We start from the raw sequence: 19,832 nt of genomic DNA on the forward strand, positions 1-19,832 counted from the left end.
GTTGGCTCCTCATTATTAGCTGCCTCTGCTTAGAAATCCTTATGCACCACTCATGGGCTCCTTGACTGGCCCCTTGTGACTTGCATCCCCCAATCCAGATTCAAAACATCCCCCCATAGACCTTCCACCCCTTTCTCCCTTCCAGACACGCTACTCTGACAATTTCATCCTCCTTGTCCAGATGACTTCTCAGTCTCTCTCCCATTTCTCCTTCTACCACTTGACACATAAGAGCATATAAGAGCTGGCATGATGGCACACACTAAGTAGTTTTCCCAGCTACTTCGAGCCTGAGGCAGGATGTTTTCAAATTCAAGGCCAGTCTGGGCAACCATAGTGAGACCCTGTCTCAGAATAAATTTTTTTTAAAGGCCTGGGGATGTAGCTCAGTAAAAGAGTGCTTGCCTAGTATGCATGAGGCTCTGGATTTAATCCCCAGTCCTGAAAAAGAAAAACAGACAAAAAAATCCCGCAAGATATTTGGCAGATTCTTCCATTTTACACCTACCTCTTTCTGTAAGTTCTGGTTGAGTTATAAGTGGACAGAACTGGACACTGTTGTGAACTTGGGCTTGAGGACATAGTAGAATGATCCTCAGTCCTATTTTAAAGTGTATTCAGCATTATGTTCTCTCAGCCCTAGAGATTCAGCCCTCTAGGTAAAGATCTGCGCTCAGGATGCTGGCACCTTTTCATAAGCCTGAAACTTGCGAAGAGGCCTTCAGCAATAATCCTAGGTTGCTTTCCTTTGCAGATTAGTTTCTGAGATCTTTAACTTGGATCATCAGCAGAGATTTTAAACTGTAATCTGGGGGTAAGGTAGGGTGGGATGGCAGAAAAGAAGGAGCTGGAATCCCATGGGTTTGGGAAAGTGTCATTATGAGTTCAAGTCCTTCCGAAGAGCTGTCACTGACACGATTTCCTAACATCCCTGCAGTCCTAGTTCATAGTGTTTTCCAGGCAAGAAGGAGATTAGGTAGAGAGAATAGGGCTAAAGATCAGCTCACTATTACCTAACTCCATGGAAAGACACTGGTTAGGGAGAGTAAGGACAGAATATCCACAAGATACAAGCAAAAGGAGGAAGGGCAGAAGGCAAGAAGGGAGAGAGCGGAGAGGACAGGCAAGAGGGGGCCGAGCAGAGAGGACAGGCAAGATCCCCTCTCCCACCTCTTCCCACTCTCACAGTCAGCAGCTTTGGCACAGAGATGCACAAGATCCCCAAATGAAGTTCAAATATGTTATTTGTGTCTCCTTTCATTAGGTAGCTATTCTTCTGCTTATGTGTTTCTGCATCGCAACCACATAATGGTTGTTTGTGTGCCCACCTGCACTAAATGCTCCGTGGATGGACTTCCCTCCATATTCATCTTTTGTTTCATTTATCATATCCTAGGGACAGCCTGTTTTGAGATGGTTAAGTTATTTATTTGTCTTCAACTGATCATGCAAAAGGATAACCTAAAGTCTTGTAAAAATTTTAGTACTTTAGTTTTTTGGTACTAACTAGTACCAAAAAGTAAACATTGTATTTTTAATATCTTTAATAGGAATGCATTTTACTCAGTTCAACAATTCAATTCAACCAACATTGATTAAGTTCAAGGTTGTGCAAGGTCCTGTGATGGGCCCTTAGGATGATGCAAAGATGAACCAGAGTCTTTCTTACTCTTGCAGTATGAGCCCTCAGTCGACTTTCACTGTCTTACTTACTAATTAAGAGGCAGATTTATCTGTCATTGATTGGCTTCCTAAGTGGTTGTTGCTTAAGAGCTAATTAGTTCAGTTTCATCATTTCACTTAGTGAAAGTGAAATGACACAGCTCAATATCACTAGGTGAGCTCTAGCAAGGAGGGGGACTTTTGGATAAAATGGTTCATGGTGCATGAAGAAGACATTCAGAATACCCTGGGGTGGAGGTGGGAGGCACATAGAATCCCTGCCAGTGTCTGCATCTTCTCTTTGCTTGGTGGGTATCATGTGCCAAAGGTAGGGACTTCTGGAAATGACATCTGACTTTAAAAGAGGGACAACGGAGTTAGTTTTAGCAAGTGGATTTTTCTTGCCCTCAAATCATAACTCTGTCAGAAATACCCTCAACCAATGCCAGTGTTTATTAAATCCATGTGTTAATTTACCCCTTTGACCTCTGGGACAAGTCTGAGAAGTTGACAAGAAGATAGATTGTTCATTTTAGAGATCTTAGAGATCAATTATCACATTTCTGAGAATACATATCAGGTAAGATGCAGAACAGAAAGTGGAATGCAGGTCTGCATAGTTCTGGTCCTGGTTCTTTATGTCACCACACCGTGGAAGGGAGCATGGGGGTGCGAAGGACAGGGGGGTGTGGATAGCGTAAGATACCTAGCAAAAGAAACCATTATTTAGATAATTTCCCCTACCCAGGACCACTAGGCAACATTTTATCTGGCAAACATGTTGCCAAGGAACAGAGGCAAAGAGAGAAGAGAAGGCAAAATCAAACAACAGAGAGAAAGAAGAAACCAAGAATGGAAATAGCAGAAAAGTCATCTAATCAGTGTGTGAATGTTGAGAAAAAGGGAGAACTCTACATCACCGAAATTACACCTGTGTGCTCCTGAGAGTTGTGGTTTAATGTTTTGCCTGGTGATAAGCCCAGCAGCGAGCCTCTGGAGACAACAGAAGGCTAGGAAGAGAAAGACTGAAAGAAGTAAGACGGCTGGCAGAACATTAGCTTGTAAAACGTGGGAGGCGAGTTTTGATGCTGGAAACCAAACAATTGCTAGCAAAACTTCCGCTGGCTCCTCTCCCAGAGCAAACAGCTTGGTCTTTCACAGTCACTGGGATTTCCCAGGCAACAGGAGTGTAAACCTGAGAAAAGGCAGTACCAGAATAAGGATTGACACTGAGCTAAGCCAATCAGGCTGTGAGTCTGTAGCAGGGCTCCTAAGACACCCAATTAGCACTAAGAGGGAGGACTGACACATCTGAGGAAGACAGGTGAGAGGGAGGAGGAAGGGAGGGGACCAGATTTCCCAGATGCAGGAGACCGTGTCCATAGTTTCAGTTGTAAGGAAACAACTGGTGGCAACAGGTTAACATTTAAGGTAAAAATGCTTCGTTCGTTCCTTTGGTTTGGTAACTTTTGTTTCATTTAAACTAGGAACAGAAAATAGTAGATGTTACTCTCTAAAAAGAAAAAACTAAAGATGATGATGTTGAGAGTTCTTAGCCATTGCTAGGCTGTCGGTCCATGGAGGATATGGCTTAGCACTGGGAGAGGCTTTTGCAATCATTGCAGAGAGATGCTTAGATAAAAATGTACTAAAATACATTATGCAGAAAAAGGGAAGGAAATAAATATTGAGTCATCCTGTACTGCATGTCCAAGTGCATGGTATTTGGGTGGTTTACTATAACTAAGGCCAATTATTAAACTGAACTCTGGGGTGGTGGGGGGCTCTACAAAACAATGCAAAGATTGAGGTTTCACAAACCTTACTTTGTCTGATAAGTTTGTACTACTTCTGCCATACCCTTCTGAATTGATGACGGAATCAGAATTCTTATTAAAGACTACTGAAGTGACCTGTTTGGAATTTATATTAGAGAGTTGACTTGATTAATTATTATTTGGGAAGGACCTTAACAAATGGGATACCATTTGCTCAGTGCACATTCCTTTTGCCTTCAGTCTGGAGCATGAGTAAACCATCTAAGTAGGTGAAATGCTTTCCTGTTTTGAGAGTTTTTATTTTTTCCCCTCAAAATCCTACAACCACAAAAATTTGGTTATTGTGAGTTTTAAATGTTGAGATTTAAATTGCAGACATTTATTTGTATTTGTATTCTGCTAACAATTATCTGATAACAATAGCAATTATCAATTCTAATAGTCTTCTAAGAACATATGTTAAGTGCTGATGATCTCATAATGTTAGGAAAGGTGAAGGACACAGCCCTTTCTCTTAGGGATCTTATAGTCTAGCAGGGCAGGGCGTTCCAAAAATGAAGAATTCCATCATGGTGCAATGTGGATGCTATTTGGGTTTCTCACTCTGGTTGGAGCGATTGTGCCTTTAACACAGTGATTATGCAAAGATGGGCAGGATTTCTCCAGGCCTGTGTGCACATTTTTGGGGAATATGAGTAGGTATGAATCTAATTTCCTTCTGTCAGATGCAGAATCAATTTTGAAAGGGGTAAAAATTACTAGAAAGAAGGGATAAGACACAGGATTGTCCAATGAATGAATCTAGCGCTAATTTTTTTTTTACTGTACCTGTACATGGTGTAGAGTCACCGAAGGGTTTTCAATGGGAGTGTGAAGCTCAGGCTTTCAAAGATCGCTCTGATAGTTTGAAGGATGAATTGGGGCAGGCGGCAAGGCTAGAGGCAGGAAGCCAACTAGAAGACAGTTGCCTGAGAGGTACCCAGGTCCAGGACAGAGCAATAGGAGTGAGGGAACAGAGCTGGAGGTCACGTCGAGGTGGTGAAACTGGACAGGACTCAGCTGCTGATTGAATGGAGATGGTGGGGAGGAGTCTGGGATAACATTCAGTTAATGGTCTAGCAATGAGTAGAGAGGAAAGACAGTGAATTTGGTCTGGAATATGAAGCTTTAAGTCTCCGTGAACCACACAAGTGCATACATTTTTTAAAAAATTGTAAACAAATGGGATACATGTTACTTCTCTGTTTGTACATGGGGTAAAGGCATACCATTTGTGTAATCATAAGTTTAGATAGGGTAATGTTGTTTGATTCATTCTGTTATGTTTTCCCTTCCCCCCACCCCTCCCACCCCTCTTTTCCCTCTATACAGTCCTTCCTTCCTCCATTCTTGCCCCCAAGTGCATACATTTTGTGGGGGAAATTAGAAATCTGTTTCTGCAGCTTAGAAGGGTGCATGGGTTAAAGACTGAGGAACTATTATTGCCTCAGTGGCTATGGCTAAGATTGCCATAGGATAGGGGAAGGTGAGAAGAAGATAAACAATTGAAGGCCGAGAAGCAACAGTCTTTAAGAAGCAGCCAATAGAGAAGAAACATGAAAGGATCAACCCAAGAGGAAGGCGAGACAGAGGAAGTTAGATTCATAGATATTGAGAAAAGAAGAGTTTCAATATGGAAGAAGAGAGTCAACTGTTGGAAGAAAAGAAATCAAGACTGAGAATGACTACTGAAGTTGGCCATCAGGTTAGCAGTGACTTACTGAGAATATGTTCACTGGAGTGACAGAGAGGACACCATGCTGCAGTAGACTGTAAGGGAAACAGGAGACTCCTTCAAGTCATTTGATTTTGAAGGCTGATGATCCACAGAAGTCCAGAACTGAGGGATCTCATGGATTCATGGAGGAGCCAGTGGAAGGAGGAAAAGGGTGTGGCTCCCACAGGGTCCCAGCTCTGCTGGGGTCTCTGTTGCAGGTGGGGAGGTAATCCTCAGGGGAAGATCAGGGAGGATGAAGTCAGGATGGTCTCAGAGATCTGTACTTTCATAGACTGGAAGAGAGGTTGAATGTCCTTTCTGATGACATGTTTTTTTCTTTGACTTTGAAGGCAAGTGTAGAGGAGAGTGGCAGAGATTTGAATTAACCTCTGAGAAGGGTGGAGGAACAATGACCGACATCATATAAACTCAGTATCATTCATGAGCTTTTCCCTGTTTTTATATCAGACTGCCTTGTGGTAACTAGGGGTTCCTTTTTTTACAGAATGAATATTTTCTGAAATGTTATGGGTAATTTACAAGTGATCCTGCTCAGAATCTTGGTTTGCTACTTAGTTATGAACTGGGATAACATCTAAATCTCCCTGTATCCCACTGTCTTATTTTGTAAAAAAGGTTTAATCATGTCCCTCAAATGCATGCAAAAGTACATTACAAACTATAACTGTTATTAACAAGACTTACTTTATGATAGTAAATGAATCAGATATTATTTTCCTGTGTTCACATATGAATACACAAACAATGTAATTCCATATTATGTACAACCAGAAGAATGGGAAGTTGTACTCCATGTTTGTATAATATGCCAAAATATATTATAAAAAAAACCCTTACTTTATACCAGACAGATAATCTGTTTTAAATAAACCAATTGTGAATATCTTCAAAACACAAGCCAGGAACCCGACTCAGGGTATGTGCTCAATAATGTTGCTATTGTTCTTATCCTTTCCATAGTTTTCAGGAAAATTGCTCCTGTATAATGTCAGATAAGACACATTTTAGGTTTTGTGAGCCAGAAGGTCTTTCATGCAACCATTCAACTTTGTGGCTGTTGTGTGAAAATGTTCATTAGACAATATATAAATAAATGTGATTGTTTTTCAATAAAACATTTATGAAACTTTATTTATGGAGGGCTAAATCTGGCCCATCAGTTTGTTCGATGCTCTCAAGTCTAGATCATTTGAGGTAATGTTTTCCTGAACTCAGGGCATCCTTCATACCCAATAAATTAAACCTTATTTGCTTTGGGGCAACAGCAGTTGAGAAATGAGAAATCATTGATGTGCTAACTTCTGCTCCCTAGTCTTCTCTACTAGGGTGATCCGGTTGCTCTGTATGTTTACAAAACCTTAAGCTCCAGATAGTGTCCTGGGTTAGGCTGTTGGGTGTGCTTTGACTCCTGCTTTCTGAAATGACTCTGCTTTGGCCAGGCAGGGCAGAAACTGCGAGTTGCTAATTCAATGGCAAGTCTCCTCTTCTTAATAACAGAACTCCGTGGGTGCAGGATGCAAAGTATCTAGCCTGAGATTAGGATTATTCCCAGCCTCCTTTGCAGGAGTGAAAATGGTATTTAAGTGGAAGGAGTTGAATGAAACTTTTGGGAACCACTTAGTAGGGGGCAGATTTAAGTGGGAAGTGTGTCCTTCCTGCTTTTTGTCCCTTTTTCTTTTCTGTTCTTTGGAGTGTGGATGTAATGGTTGGAGCTGCTTTGGGTATTATGTACCTTCAGGCAACTTTAAAGATAAAAATCATGGCAGGCACAGATACAAGCTTCTTGGGACAATGATGACTACCTGAACTGCCTCCAGATTTTTACATGATAGAAAATAAATATTTTCAGAGATGATGGCCTATTTCCATTATGAGTGGCTGGCATACCAGTGCTTCATAACTGATAAGGCAGTCTACATTAGTGTTGGCCTATGACATCGCAATTATGTCCACTAACACTTCTTGGTCTTCTGAAATACCAGGTAAGAGTATTTAGAATGCAAATAATTAGCTGGGTTTCTAAGTGGCTCTCTCAAATAGACATTAAATGGACAGATGACTCCAAAGGAAACATTCTAAGTGATTGCACAATAGTTATTAAGTAAGGGATTTTGGTGACTAATGACTGCAACAGGGCAGATGTTGGCCAGAGATGTGGCTTTATCTACATCTGTGAAGATGGCAGATGGCCTTGTCCTATAAGGACAAGTGTTTGGAGTCACTGACCAAATCTGTAAGGTACCTAAAACATGGAATATTTGGTAGTTACTTGGTTGCTTCTACAAGCATAGTCATTGAAACCAGGGACTTTGGAAACAAAAGTTTTATTTATCTTTTGCTTTGGTTTAATTAATTTATTTGGTGTTTCGTACACAAATCCAGTCAAAACTTTTGCTTACCTTTTGTGTAGTATTTTTTTACTCTGTCACTTTAAGCTCTTGCATCTGGCAGGCTGGCCTGCTTCAGAATATATTGCAAGTAATTTTCTGGTTAAAACCCCAGAGATTCAAGGGACAGCTCAGGGGACAGTAAGTCAGAGGAGGAGCAACAAGAAGAGGACTATCAAGACAGCCTGTGCTTGGGTTGGTTCCAGTGGATGCTTATCACACAAGGGTTCTGTAACCTTGGAACCTCTGTTTTATTAAACCTAGATTTTTACCACATGGTACTAGTAAGGTGAGTCCATGAGTATAATGCATGCCAAGCAGTTTTCTAATTTTCTTTTATAGTCAAAAGTGCTAGGGAAGTGGATAATTGACAATAAAATCTTCTTGAGAGGAGAGGTATTAATAAAGTGACTTTCTGTCTTTTCCTGATTCACAGGAGGAGCCAAGTTTCTCCTCATATCAGATTGCTAGTTATTTTTCCCAGGTAAAAGTCAATATTGTGTTCAACTCAATTAGAATTACTGCAGGAATAAGCTTTTACCAGCTGTATCAGTTAGGAATAGTTTTGTTGTAAATATCAGAAACCATGGATTAAATCCATGGTTATTATTGGTTTAATCCAGAAACAATGGTTTAAACCAATAATACAAAAGAATTACATTTCTCATGTGACAGGAGTGTAGTCATGCAGTTACTGACAGTGGTTCAGCATCTCAGTGATGATTCTAGGGCTCTTAGTAGATAGGGCTGTGATTCCCTTGTCTCTTCCCTCATGATGCAGAAAGTCTGCCATAGCTCCATACATCACATCCTATCTCAAATCAGGAGGAAAGCCAAAGAGGTATAAGAGCTGTTTTGGAGTCCTTGGCACTTTCATTTGGTTCTCTTTGGCCAGGAATTGTTCCCACAGTCAACCAACTGAAAGTGGAACGCAACAGAGAAAAAGGAAAGCAGAATGACCTTTGATCAGTCAGTTTTCAGTGTCTAGGAAATCAGCTACAATTTAAATTCAACCATCCCTAAGAATGGGAATTTCTGAGGGTTGGAACGTGGGTTGTCCCATCCATTGTATTGTATGGCACATGGTAAGTGTGCAACAAACATGTTGGAGGTAGGCCAAGACGAGGTGAGGCAAGATAGGTTCCTAAGTACAAAGTGTAAGTAGATATTCATTCGCAGACTTGGGCAAGGTTAGGGTTCACATTAGCATGTCCTGAGATTGAGTACCTCCGTAAACATTGTCCTCCTGTCCCTTAAACATTGCTCCCTTACCTTAGTAGTAGGAGTCCCAACTCCCGTTTAAATCAATCAAAGGGAATATAAAAGAAGATTAAGTTACACAGCAAGCACTTGATAACAATGATATTTATGAAATAGTATTTTAAAAATGGGCCACATCATACATATTAAGCTGAGGATTCAATTCACATCCTACAAATCATCAACAAGAATAAAAGATTGTGACGTAGCAGAAATGGATTCTAGGGAAACTTGCCTATTGACAGTACCTGTAACATGAATTTCAAAAATTTGAGAAAATGCATTGTGGTGCAGAGAAAATTTGATGCCAGACTTAAAAGATGAAATATCTTATTTCCCCAGTGTGCTTGTGTCACTCACTGAAGTGTATAGATTAAATACTGGAGCAGCAGTACCTGGGAGTTGGTAATGCAAACAGAAAACAGATATTTTACATATTCATCCTTTGCAGAAATCATTTTAAAAGGAAGTTGTGGAAAATAGAAAATAGTCAATAGCATAGAAGATAATTTTTAATTTTTAATTTTTAAATATTATTTATTTCTTTAATTTTTACAGACTGCATTTTGCTTCATTGTACACAAATGGGGTACATCATTTTGTTTCTATGGTTGTGCACGATGTGGACTCATACCATTCATGTAATCATACATGTACGTAGGGTACTGATGTCTGTCTCATTCCACCATTTTTCATAGCCCCACCCTCTCCTCCTTCTCATTTCCCTCTACATAATCTAAAGTTCAGAAGATAATTTAGTGTAAAAAAATTCACAGGTCACTTTAAGAAACAAAAGAACCAAAACAACAACACACTATGGCTGCAAGAGGAAGGGACTCAGTGAAATGGTTCATCTCAATCACAAGTTTTCATGTAGCCTCAGAGGTTTCAAAACCCAAGCACGGACCTGGTGTGTGTGAGGGGGAACCCATGCCTAGCTGCCCCAGATCCCTCCTGTAGTGAAATCCCATCACTGCTCCAAGGCAGTCTTTCCCTGAGCTTTTCCTTCCTTCACCTTATTTCATGGATCTACTCTGAATTCCTAAAGCAATTTGCCAGCATCTTGTCATAGCTGTTTCAGTCTGGCTGCCACTCCCTAAGGACACATTCTCAGGCAAGTGAACTGGCTTCTCAGGTCTCTGTTGACTTTCTGTAACTGGGGCAGTAATATTTCATAGAACTCATGACATAGGTAACGTGCTGATTTTCACACACTTAGCCAAGGGCTGAGTTTATGTGCACTTGTGATTGTTATTACCACCATTTCTCTTCATGGGTTTGTCTTGTCCTGGGTTGTGTTTTAGCCTTTCCTCAGAAGATCTTACTCCTTTTACTAGAGGATGACTTTGGATCTCCTATAGCCTGTCTTCTAAACTTAGGTGTGCATTAAACCCATCTGAAAACATTAAAATGCACACACCCAGCATCTGCATTAGAGTCTGACTTACTGTGTTTGGTGAGGGGTGTGGGTATCCTCATTTTCCAACCTCACCCTTGTTGGTTCCTGACTTTCCCCTGTAGCAGGACTTTTTAACCTCAGGACTTTTGGCTTTGGGAACTGGACAATTCTGTTCTTAGGGACTGCCTTGTGTATTGCAGGATTAGTAGCATCCCTCACTCTAAGCCACTAGATGCCAGCAACACTCTCCTCTGCTTCCATTGTAACAATCCCAAATATCTCCAGACATCTTTGCATGTCTCTTTGGGGCAAAACTGCAGCTGAGGGGTGGGGGAGCCACTGCATTATGACGTCACCTGAAGAATTAGCAGGGTTTTGCACAACTAGTGGATAATTGAACTGAGCCCAGATGGTTGGAAAAGTGACTCTCACCATGTCAACAACATTGACACACACCTTGACTGGGGTTTCCTAGTTGAGTCTTTGATTTCAGTCTGGAGGGGGTCATCACAGTCTATTCACTTCCCAGATACTTATTAGACTGTTCTCAACTTCCGGTGCTGTGAATGTCTGTGTCCCCCCAGAATTCATGTGGCAACTTAATCCCTAATGCCACAGACTTAAGAAATGGGCCTTTAGAAGGTGATCAGGTAGGTCATGAGGGCCCCCCACTCAAGAGTGAGATGAGGGCATTTGTGAAAGGGGCTTCGGCAGGGTTCCGCCCTTGTTGACTTTCTGTCTCTTCTATCGCATGAGGACACATTGTCACGTGAGGGCATGGCATTCGTCCCCTCTGAAGGATGTCACACTCAAAGCACCATCCTGGCAGCAGAGAGAACAGTTCTCAGATACAAAACCTAGTGCCTTGGTCTTGGACTTCCAGCCTCCAGCATGGGAAAAACAAATTTCTACTCTTTACAGGTTACCCAGTGTGTGGTATTTTGTTCTCGCAGCATGAGTGGAATCCAATATGTATTCCACAGGGATACTTTCCAAAGGGACACTTCTGGAGGAACCACGGGTTTGTGCCACTTACTAAGTGGCAACAGCTAGCTTATTAATTGGATACTAGCTGATGCAGAGAGTTTATTCATCTATTTATTTATTTTTCGTAGTTATTGCCTTCAAAAATGGTTTGTTGTATCTTCTATCCTGGGATGACATTTCCTTACTATCTTAAATTCAGTTCCCAGAAAGAAAAATAGTTTAAAAATGTTCCTGATTTGAGAGCTAAATTGGGGTTTTAGAACCCAGATCATGCAATCATGAAGGGAGCTGGATATGGGTGTGCCTTTCATGGAATTCATCTTTCCAAGTTGAGTCTTTAATTTCAGTCTGGAGGGGGCCTGATGCCTAGTACTCTGACACGAGACCGGAGGCTTTCTCGCTTGGGAACCTTGTTTATGCTGCCAGAATGCCCCCGCCCCCCCGGTTCATATCTGACCTGTGTCCTGTTTATGTTTGCCTGGCTACCACTCTGGCTCTGGGATCCTAGCCTGTGTTGCATCCTGGGGAAAGTCAAGTCTGGGCCAGGCCAGTCCCTAGTTCTTCATGTGTAAGGTACAAATTCAACACATCACTCCACAGTAGGGAACAGGTTCAACAATGGGCAAGGAGGCTTAAAGAAGCAGGAGGGCAGTCCTCCCTTCCAGAGGATTTTAAGAGGCAGAAATGAAGAGTCAGGGAGCCGGGGAGGGTTTCGGGGGAGGCAGAGGAAGACAGCAGTATATACAAGGCGATAAGGCAATCAGGTGTGGGTCACTTTAAACCCACTTAAAGGAAGCAGCAGTGAGGAGCCCAATCTTGTAGAGGAAGCACGCCTCCAGTTCTTCTCTCTGAGCACTGTTTGAGACGTCTGAGTGTGATATACAGCTGGACATGGTGTCAGCCCTACTTCTAGTACGAGAAAGTTAAACTTGCATTCAAAATGGAAGCTGAAGCAACATCAAATTCTAAGAATTCACTACAGTCCTCCATCTCTGGGGACAGTCACAGTGCTAGCACAGCTAGGACTCAGAGGGGAATGTGTTTTCTGCCTCCTCAGAACTAGCTTGAAGCCTTCCTGGTTTCACCTAGGGCTTCCTCCTATCCTCACTGCCTTCCTCCTCCTCCTCCTCCTCTTTTCTTCTTCTTCTCCTTCTTCACAGCAGAATGTTTTAAAGTCATGTGGAGCCATTAGACCAACCCCAAGTTATTGAGAGTGACTGATGTAATCTCATAGGTGTTTTATTAATTACAGATACACCTAAAATATTTGAAGGCAAACATCATGGCACTTTCTGACTGTGGGGAAAATGGGCCTGATGGCACCGAGAGGTGGGATGGGCCTTTGGGAGAAGGTACTCCTGGGCAGAGCCTGGTGACCTTCTGAACAGGATGGTTTCCTCACAGTGCGTGCTGGCCCTGTGTCTCAGCACCCCAAGCTGTGGGTGCAAAGAAAGATGTGAAAACCTGGACCAGACAAAACCTCGACCTGGTCCAGCCATCGTGGTGCACGTCTTTGCCAGCTGGGATGTCACTTTCCCTCCTAGCGCAGCCCTCCCTGCCCCTTGCACGGCCTCTGCACTGTCTTCTGTTTGGTTCATTCTGTCCTTCCTTTGCCACCTCAACTCAAGTTAGTTCCTTTCTCTGAAGTTTGTCTGAGTGGACTAAAAGTGTTTTAGTTCCCTTAACTCTTTCAAGCAACCATCCTTTTCCTGAAAGAGGAAAATCAGTTTTGTAACCTCAGAGAAACCAAAGTGCAGGATTTTTAGACAATGGGATGAGCCATTTCCTTAGGATTTTGCAATAAAGAGGATGTGGAAGATTTTGGTACGTCATGGTATGTGGTTCAGTGATTCCTGGGTGGCCTCTGGGCAATAAGATCCACTTTTGTGTTCAAAGGTTGTTGGCTCAAAGGTTGTTGGCTGTAGAGTCTTACATGAAAAAGAAAGAAAGGGGGAGAGAGAGAGAGAGAGAGAGAGAGAGAGAGAGAGAGAGAGAGAGAGAGAGAGAGAGAGAGAGAGGGAGAGAGAAATAGAGAATAAGAGATAGATACAGACAGACGAGGCTCCCCACCAAAGGAGGGGTATGTAATTCAAGAGAGATGTAATTCATTTTACTGCCATCAGGGGACACCAAAGACAACCCAATAAAGTGCAGGCTGACGGGTTCCAAGGGTTTAAATCTGTCTCAGAGCCCTCCTGAGACGCATGAAGAGCAGACCTCCATGCGTTTTCAGCTTTCCACATCCCCTCCCACAAGGACACTGAAAATCCAGGCAGAGAGCTTCGACAGTGGCAGCCAGCCCAGCACCGGCACAGTGGAACGAGATAGCCTTGGGGACCCTTGCCTGTCTCCTTTGCCTGTGCTGCCGGTGGCTCCACCCAGGCTCTGACCCAGACCACCAGGCCTCCGCCTTTTGTTGCCCGTGAATGTCCCTCTCTACATGCCATCGTGGGGAGGGATGGGGAGCCTCCAGCAAGCGCTCAGCACGCCAGCCCTCTCTCAGTGCGCACTGTCCAGGCATCACTGTATACAACAGTCTCCTCCTGGTCGACTGCGGGGTCTCTTGCAAGGCAAACCGTTACTGTCTTGTGGAACCCTTTGGGACTCCAGCACCCCACCCCGCCCCCGCCCCACTCTTGTGATCTGGTTCCTGCTTCCTTGCCCACTTTCATCCTTGATCCCTCCCAGTCTCCACAACCCTCATCTCCTCCCACCATGCCCCTCTTTCCAAACCACCCTAGAATACTTACATATCTGGAGTTTTACCATTTTCTCATTCACTCTGGCCTAAGTACTTGGTATACTTGCTGTGGTACTTGAAATACCCACATTAACTCTCATGGCCTCCATAACCATCACTTCCGTGGAATTCAGGCTTAGGCATTATCCCCTTTGAGATGTCTTCATAAAGCCCTGCGCCAAAGCTGGGTTAGCCGCCCTCTTGTGATTTGTTGTAGCTCAGAGTGGGGTTGCACCCTTCCCCCAAGGCCTTAAATACTGCCTATTCCCTCTTTTTCCCACACCAAGCACAGTGCACAGCACTTACTAAGCAAACAGTAGACGTTTGCTGAAATAGACTGAACCCTGCTTCTGGCAGGGGAGCTGCGCAGACCTTAAGCCAACACTTGGTGGCGCTGTGGCCACGCGCAGCTCCTTCTCTACTCTGGTGGGGCCTGACTCCAGCCCGTTTGCCACCTGTGAGTCAGAGAGGGTCTTCTGAAGGCAGGAACCCTTTGAGCAGCACTGTGATATTGATGACATGTTGATATTATGTTTGAGACTTTTGCCCTGTTGCCTGGTGTGTTCATGCAAACTTGAAAAATTGTGAGTATTGTCCAGGACCTTGCCCAATCCTGCCTTCCTCCAAAGATCCAATTCTTGCAAACTTTGTTTTTTTGTTCTGTGTAAATGTGGGACTTCAGAATTCCAACTTAGGAAGATTCTGCCCCTGTATCTTTAATATTTTAAGAGCTTTGAGTAATTCCTCTTCCCACCTTCTGACCCAGCACTGTGCCTGAAAGAGAGTACACAGTATGTATTAGCTGTTTGTTGGTGGACGGGGTGACTAAGTGATTAGCAAGGATGGTTAATGTGTGTAGTTAAGTACTACGGTTGGGTGGAAGGAGACGATGCAGGTTTTCTTCCCCTGGACTTACCAAACTGGACTCCAGAGGCCTGTGTCATACTGGGTAGGATCAGCCTCAGACAACAGGACAGTTTGGACTAGAGTCTTGTTCTCTTGTATGCTCTTGGTTTCCTTTGAGGGAGTGCCTTTAGCTTGTGCTTGAACCTTCTTATATATTATTTCACAAACGTGGTGCAGTAGAAAGAGCACTGCTTGGGAATCAAGCTCAGTATTTTGGTGTTGACCAGGACTTTGGGGCAAGTCAATTTACCAATCCACATCTTGGTTCCTACCTTGGTTTCAATGCGTCCCCCAAAGTTCATGTGTTAGCAATATAATCCCCAAATTCATGTTGTTACTGGAATTTGCAGATGGGGGCTTCCAGATAAAATTGAGATTAGGTGAGGTCATGGGGGTGGGCCCTCCATGATGGCAAGTGTGGCTTTATAAGAAGTGGAAGAGAGTTCAAACCTGCACACCTGGCCTGTTGCTGCTCATGATGCCCCAGCCATGTTACCAGGCAGCAGGAAGGCCCTCACAGATGACAGCAGCACTGTCCCCTGGAATTCTCAGCCAAATAAACCTCAATTTTTTATAAATTATCTGGTTTCAGGTCTCTTTGTAAAGCAACAGAAAATGGTCTAACATAGTTTCCAACTCTGCAAAATAAGGAGGTGGCTGTAGATGATCTTTGATAGTCTTACAATCCTGACATACGTGAATCACTGTGGTCCATACTGCTGTCTGCCCTGTGCAAGTTACCTGATTTCTTTGTACCCCTATTCCTTTATTTGTGAAATATAAATATATAAATGATAGTAGTAACTAATTTGTTCCCCCTCTCCCTTAACTAACTCCTTTGCCAAGATATGTACATACCAGGCACACTTTTTTATTCATTTACTTTTAAATTGACAGATGCACTTGTATGTGTTTACCATGTACAGCATCATGTTTTCAAGTATGTGTAGATTGTAAAATGACTAAATCTAGCTAATTAACAAATGATCATGGGTTTTTTAAAAAATTGAAATGAAAATCACTTAACATAAATTAACCATCTTAAAATATTCAGTACCATTGTAATCTTGTGTAATCACCACCTATATGAAGTCCCCAAACATTTGAATCACCCCAAAGAAAATCCCTTATCTATTAAGCAGGCACTTCCCATTGCCCTCCCCATACCAGCTCCTGGTAATCACTAATTGGCTTTCTGTCTTCTGAATTTGCCTGTTCTGGATATTTCACATAAATGGAATCATATACAATATGACATTTTTGTATAACTTTTTTCACTTAGTGTAATGTACATGTTGTATCAGGACTTCATTCCTTTTTAATGACTGAATGGTATTCCATTGAGTGGATATACCACAATTTGTCCATTCATGGATGACATTTGGGTTATTTCTACCTTCTGGCTATTGTGAATAATGTTGCCATAGACTTGTGCAACCCTGTTTTCAATTCAGCATGTGGATGTTTTGCAAGGAATGAATTCATGCCTACCACCTAGTGGAGGCACAAGACATGTTAGAATTTGATGCCTTTAATATTTTTCTAAAGTTTTGCAAGGAGGACTTCACTGGCAAAATGCCTCAGATCAGACACCAGATCTTACTTTCTCCTCAGTATTGGTTTTTAGTTTATGTCTCGCTTTATTCCTCACGTGCTGCCATGGATGGTGTGGAAAATGAGAGCATGAAGAGGAGAGTAGACAAGGCAGAGGAGAGATAGGGAGTAGTGGCTTGGTCAGCCTGTGGGACAAGTATCGTGGAGCAAGGTGGAGTCAGCAAGTGACCCTGGGAGGATGAAGAGGGCATGCTACCCACTCCAGCTCCTGCTTCTGCAGTCTGAAAGTTGGGAAGACTAGAACTGGCTCCACTGACAGAACATGGCCAAGGTGAGAAAATGGCTTCTCAGGGGTGAGGAGGGGAGCAGGAAGCAGTGAGGTGAGAGGAGCTGGTTTTGTAGGGACACAGGATTCTGGAGGTGGACGAGTTCCGTGGGGTGGAGTTAGGACTGGTAGCTGGGGAGAAGCTCTAGGAATTGTCAGGCTGAGGTCAGGTGAAGAAATGGTAGCAGACAAATGCCAGTGTTGAGAGAGTTAATGCAGCCAGTAGGGCAACTGATAGGGCAGCAGGTGTCCAAGTTGGACAGGAGTCTGAACTCACTCTTCCTTCACCTGCCATGGATGGAGAGGGAGGTGTCCAGGAGCAGTGGGTGTTGCCATCTGGAATTCTGTGGAATCTCTGCTTTGGTGATGGGGGAAGAAAAGGAGACCCTACATAGCTTTAGGTAGAACAATTTCTTCCAAATATGGAGTAAAGTCACTGGACTTATGTGGCAAAGGTTGCATTCTTGGCCCAGGGTTCAAGAAAACCGAGATGAATGACTCCCATCTTTAGCCATATGGTGGAGATTAGGAGGAAGGCAAGAAGAAGGGCTCCTGTACATTAGCTGGAAGGAGGCTTCAGGGAATGGGATGAGTTAAGTGTGTGCTCCCCTGAATTATCACTCTAGTCTCAGTTTTTGGTTTGAGATTCCTTTTCCTAAAAGTTAAATACTTTGTGGGGAGACCTTTCAGATTACTATAGGAGAATAGTTAGTACAGGGAAGGGCACAATTCCAAGGGTTGCCATCTTTGATGCGGCCCTCAGGGAAGTGCAGAATTTGGACAAGGAGGGAGCCCTTAAGTCAAGGGTAGAACCATTCTAACACCATTTCTTTCTTCTGTTCATTGAATGCCATTCTTTCTACCTTCTTTCTCCTTTCATTTGCAACTCACATTAAAGTAGCTTCTAGAATCTTCCATTCACTGGACCAGTGGACTCATGGGGACTAATAGTTTTTGGAGCTGGAATGGAATTTAAAGATCATCTAATGCAATGCTTGCATTCAACAGAGAAGGAGACAACGGAAACTTTGAGATTGGCTCTGCTGTCTTGGGGTGGGGTGGCAGAAGAGGCAGGACTGGAACCTGAGTCCCCAGGCTCTGAGTGCCCAGTGCTCTTTCTACCACTGTGAAAGTCCTAAGAACTCAAGAACCACTCAGGAGGCAGCACCTCACCACACTGCCCCTCTCTCCTATTCTGAAAACTCAAATCACAGAAGCCAAGCTGGAGAAAACGACATCTTATTATCTGTGTGTCAGCTGAGAGGCAGTGTCTGTTCACCGCTGTTTTCTGTCTTAAGAACCTTGTTGGCTGGGGAGATAGCTCAATTGGTAGAGTGCTTGCCTCTCAAGCACAAAGCCCTGGATTCAATCCCCAGCCCTGCACTGCACTGCACAAAACAAAACAAAACAAACCTTGTTAATGAACATGTACCCGTTAATCAAGGAGAACACACTAATTACTTGTAAGAATCATCAGGGCCCAAGTGTTGAGACTCTCAGGGAAGACAGAAGCAATGAAAATCAGTGTTTAGACCAAAGAGGAGAATATTAAATGTAGAATGAGGGAATATGGAGATTTCTAAATAAATTACACAGGATGTATGATTGTTTCTAAAAGAGGGTGGAGAACTCGGACTTTTTATTGAGGGAGCGGGGACTTCAGAAAGAGAAAAGCATCTTGGGGGATAGTTTTGTATTCAAAGCTCATTGTTGAGGCTGGAGAAAGCAGATGGCCTCAGGACAGGTAAGTAAGTAAGTTATCAATATGCTAGGCACACAGTTGGCTTGGTTGAAAATTGGAAATTCTGGGAGGTTTGAGGCTATTCCTGGAAGAATTGATGGCAGGGTGAGCTGTAAATTTCCTTCTTGGCGAGATTGCTGTCTCCTGTTCAGCCAGGGGCAGGTGGTAGGGCCTGAGCTCTATTGATGTGCTGTGAATTCTCCTCTCAGATGGCAGGGACGGCACGCCATGACCGAGAGATGGCCATCCAGGCCAAGAAAAAACTCACCACGGCCACGGATCCCATTGAAAGACTCCGACTGCAGTGCCTGGCCAGGGGCTCTGCAGGCATCAAAGGACTTGGCAGGTAGGTTGCAAGAGTAGAAAGGCTGGGTTGCCCAGGTGAGGCTAGGATTGGCTCTGTGATCTTGGGCCAAGTCATTTCCTTATTTGTGAAATGCAGAGTTGTGAAGAGATCATCTCTCAGGTGTCTTATGACCATTTTTATTTCTTAATCCCAGATTCAGCAAGGCCTGCGTCTGGCTGAAAAGAGGGTAGGACTCCTGAGGTGAGGAGAGAGGCACCCTCAGGTAGCACAGACTCCTGGCAGGACAACGAAAGCGGGACTTCCTGAAGCTGAGATAGTACAGGCTGGGTTGGAAGAGGCAGGAGAGAACAGCGGTTCAGCAGTGGTTATGGAATCCGGAGTGCTGTGCTCAGGCAGTCTCGTCTTTCTCACCTCCAGTGGCACTGGGGTGCCTGCGGGATCACTGACAGTTCACTGCCATGGGGTCCTCATGCCCTCTGATAGTGCGTCACCCTCAGGACTGAGAAACACAAGGGCAAGCCCCTAAGGCAGACCCTGTGCCCCATAGCAAACTGCACTGAGAGTCTGCTCTGGGCCGGACCTTGAACAGACCCTGGAGGATTCATGGTGAACTGGTCTTCTCCAGCTCCCATGGAGACTTAGACTGTGGAGATTGAGTGTCCTGTGAATGGACCCCTGGGTGGTGTGAGCAGTTGTGTGTTGAAGTACAGAAAGTCAATGGGAGGGATACCCAACCCTGCATCCAGAGGTTGTGGAAGATTTAGGACCAGCTGGGCACTGTGCATCTGGGATGCCACCTCAAATGATCCTAAGTCTCAGACTAAGAGCTCTGTCAGAGGCTCAGGCTCTAGGTGTGTGGAGCCTGGTGGCCTCATGGTCACAGTCCAAAGGGAAGACCCACTTCCTTCAACCTCTACCTCTTTCAGCCGGGATCTCTCTTGTCCTCAGAGCAGCCCCCTGAGGAACCCTGTTTTCCTCTCTACTTCCTGGTCCATTCAGTCCAATCCCT

General features: G+C 43.8%; 1 protein-coding gene across 4 annotated transcripts in view; it reads left to right on the plus strand.

The window, feature by feature from the left end:
* Positions 1–2,987: 2,987 nt before the first annotated feature.
* The window catches only part of CAPSL (calcyphosine like), a gene marked incomplete at its 5' end in the record, with an annotated part of 31,611 nt that continues 14,766 nt past the window's right edge, over positions 2,988–19,832 (plus strand). For 3 of the 4 annotated variants that reach the window (XM_079145104.1, XM_079145103.1, XM_079145105.1), the window contains 2 exons: positions 2,988–3,093; positions 18,726–18,862. In XM_079145104.1, coding sequence (XP_079001230.1) covers positions 18,726–18,862 — 137 coding nt within the window. Of the gene's footprint in view, positions 3,094–18,701; positions 18,863–19,832 lie in introns of those variants that run through there. The other variant, XM_079145102.1, reaches the window with a different exon arrangement.

The sequence above is a fragment of the Sciurus vulgaris genome (assembly GCF_902686455.1).
Source record: "Sciurus vulgaris genome assembly, chromosome: 6".
Taxonomy (NCBI): Eukaryota; Metazoa; Chordata; class Mammalia; order Rodentia; family Sciuridae; genus Sciurus; species Sciurus vulgaris.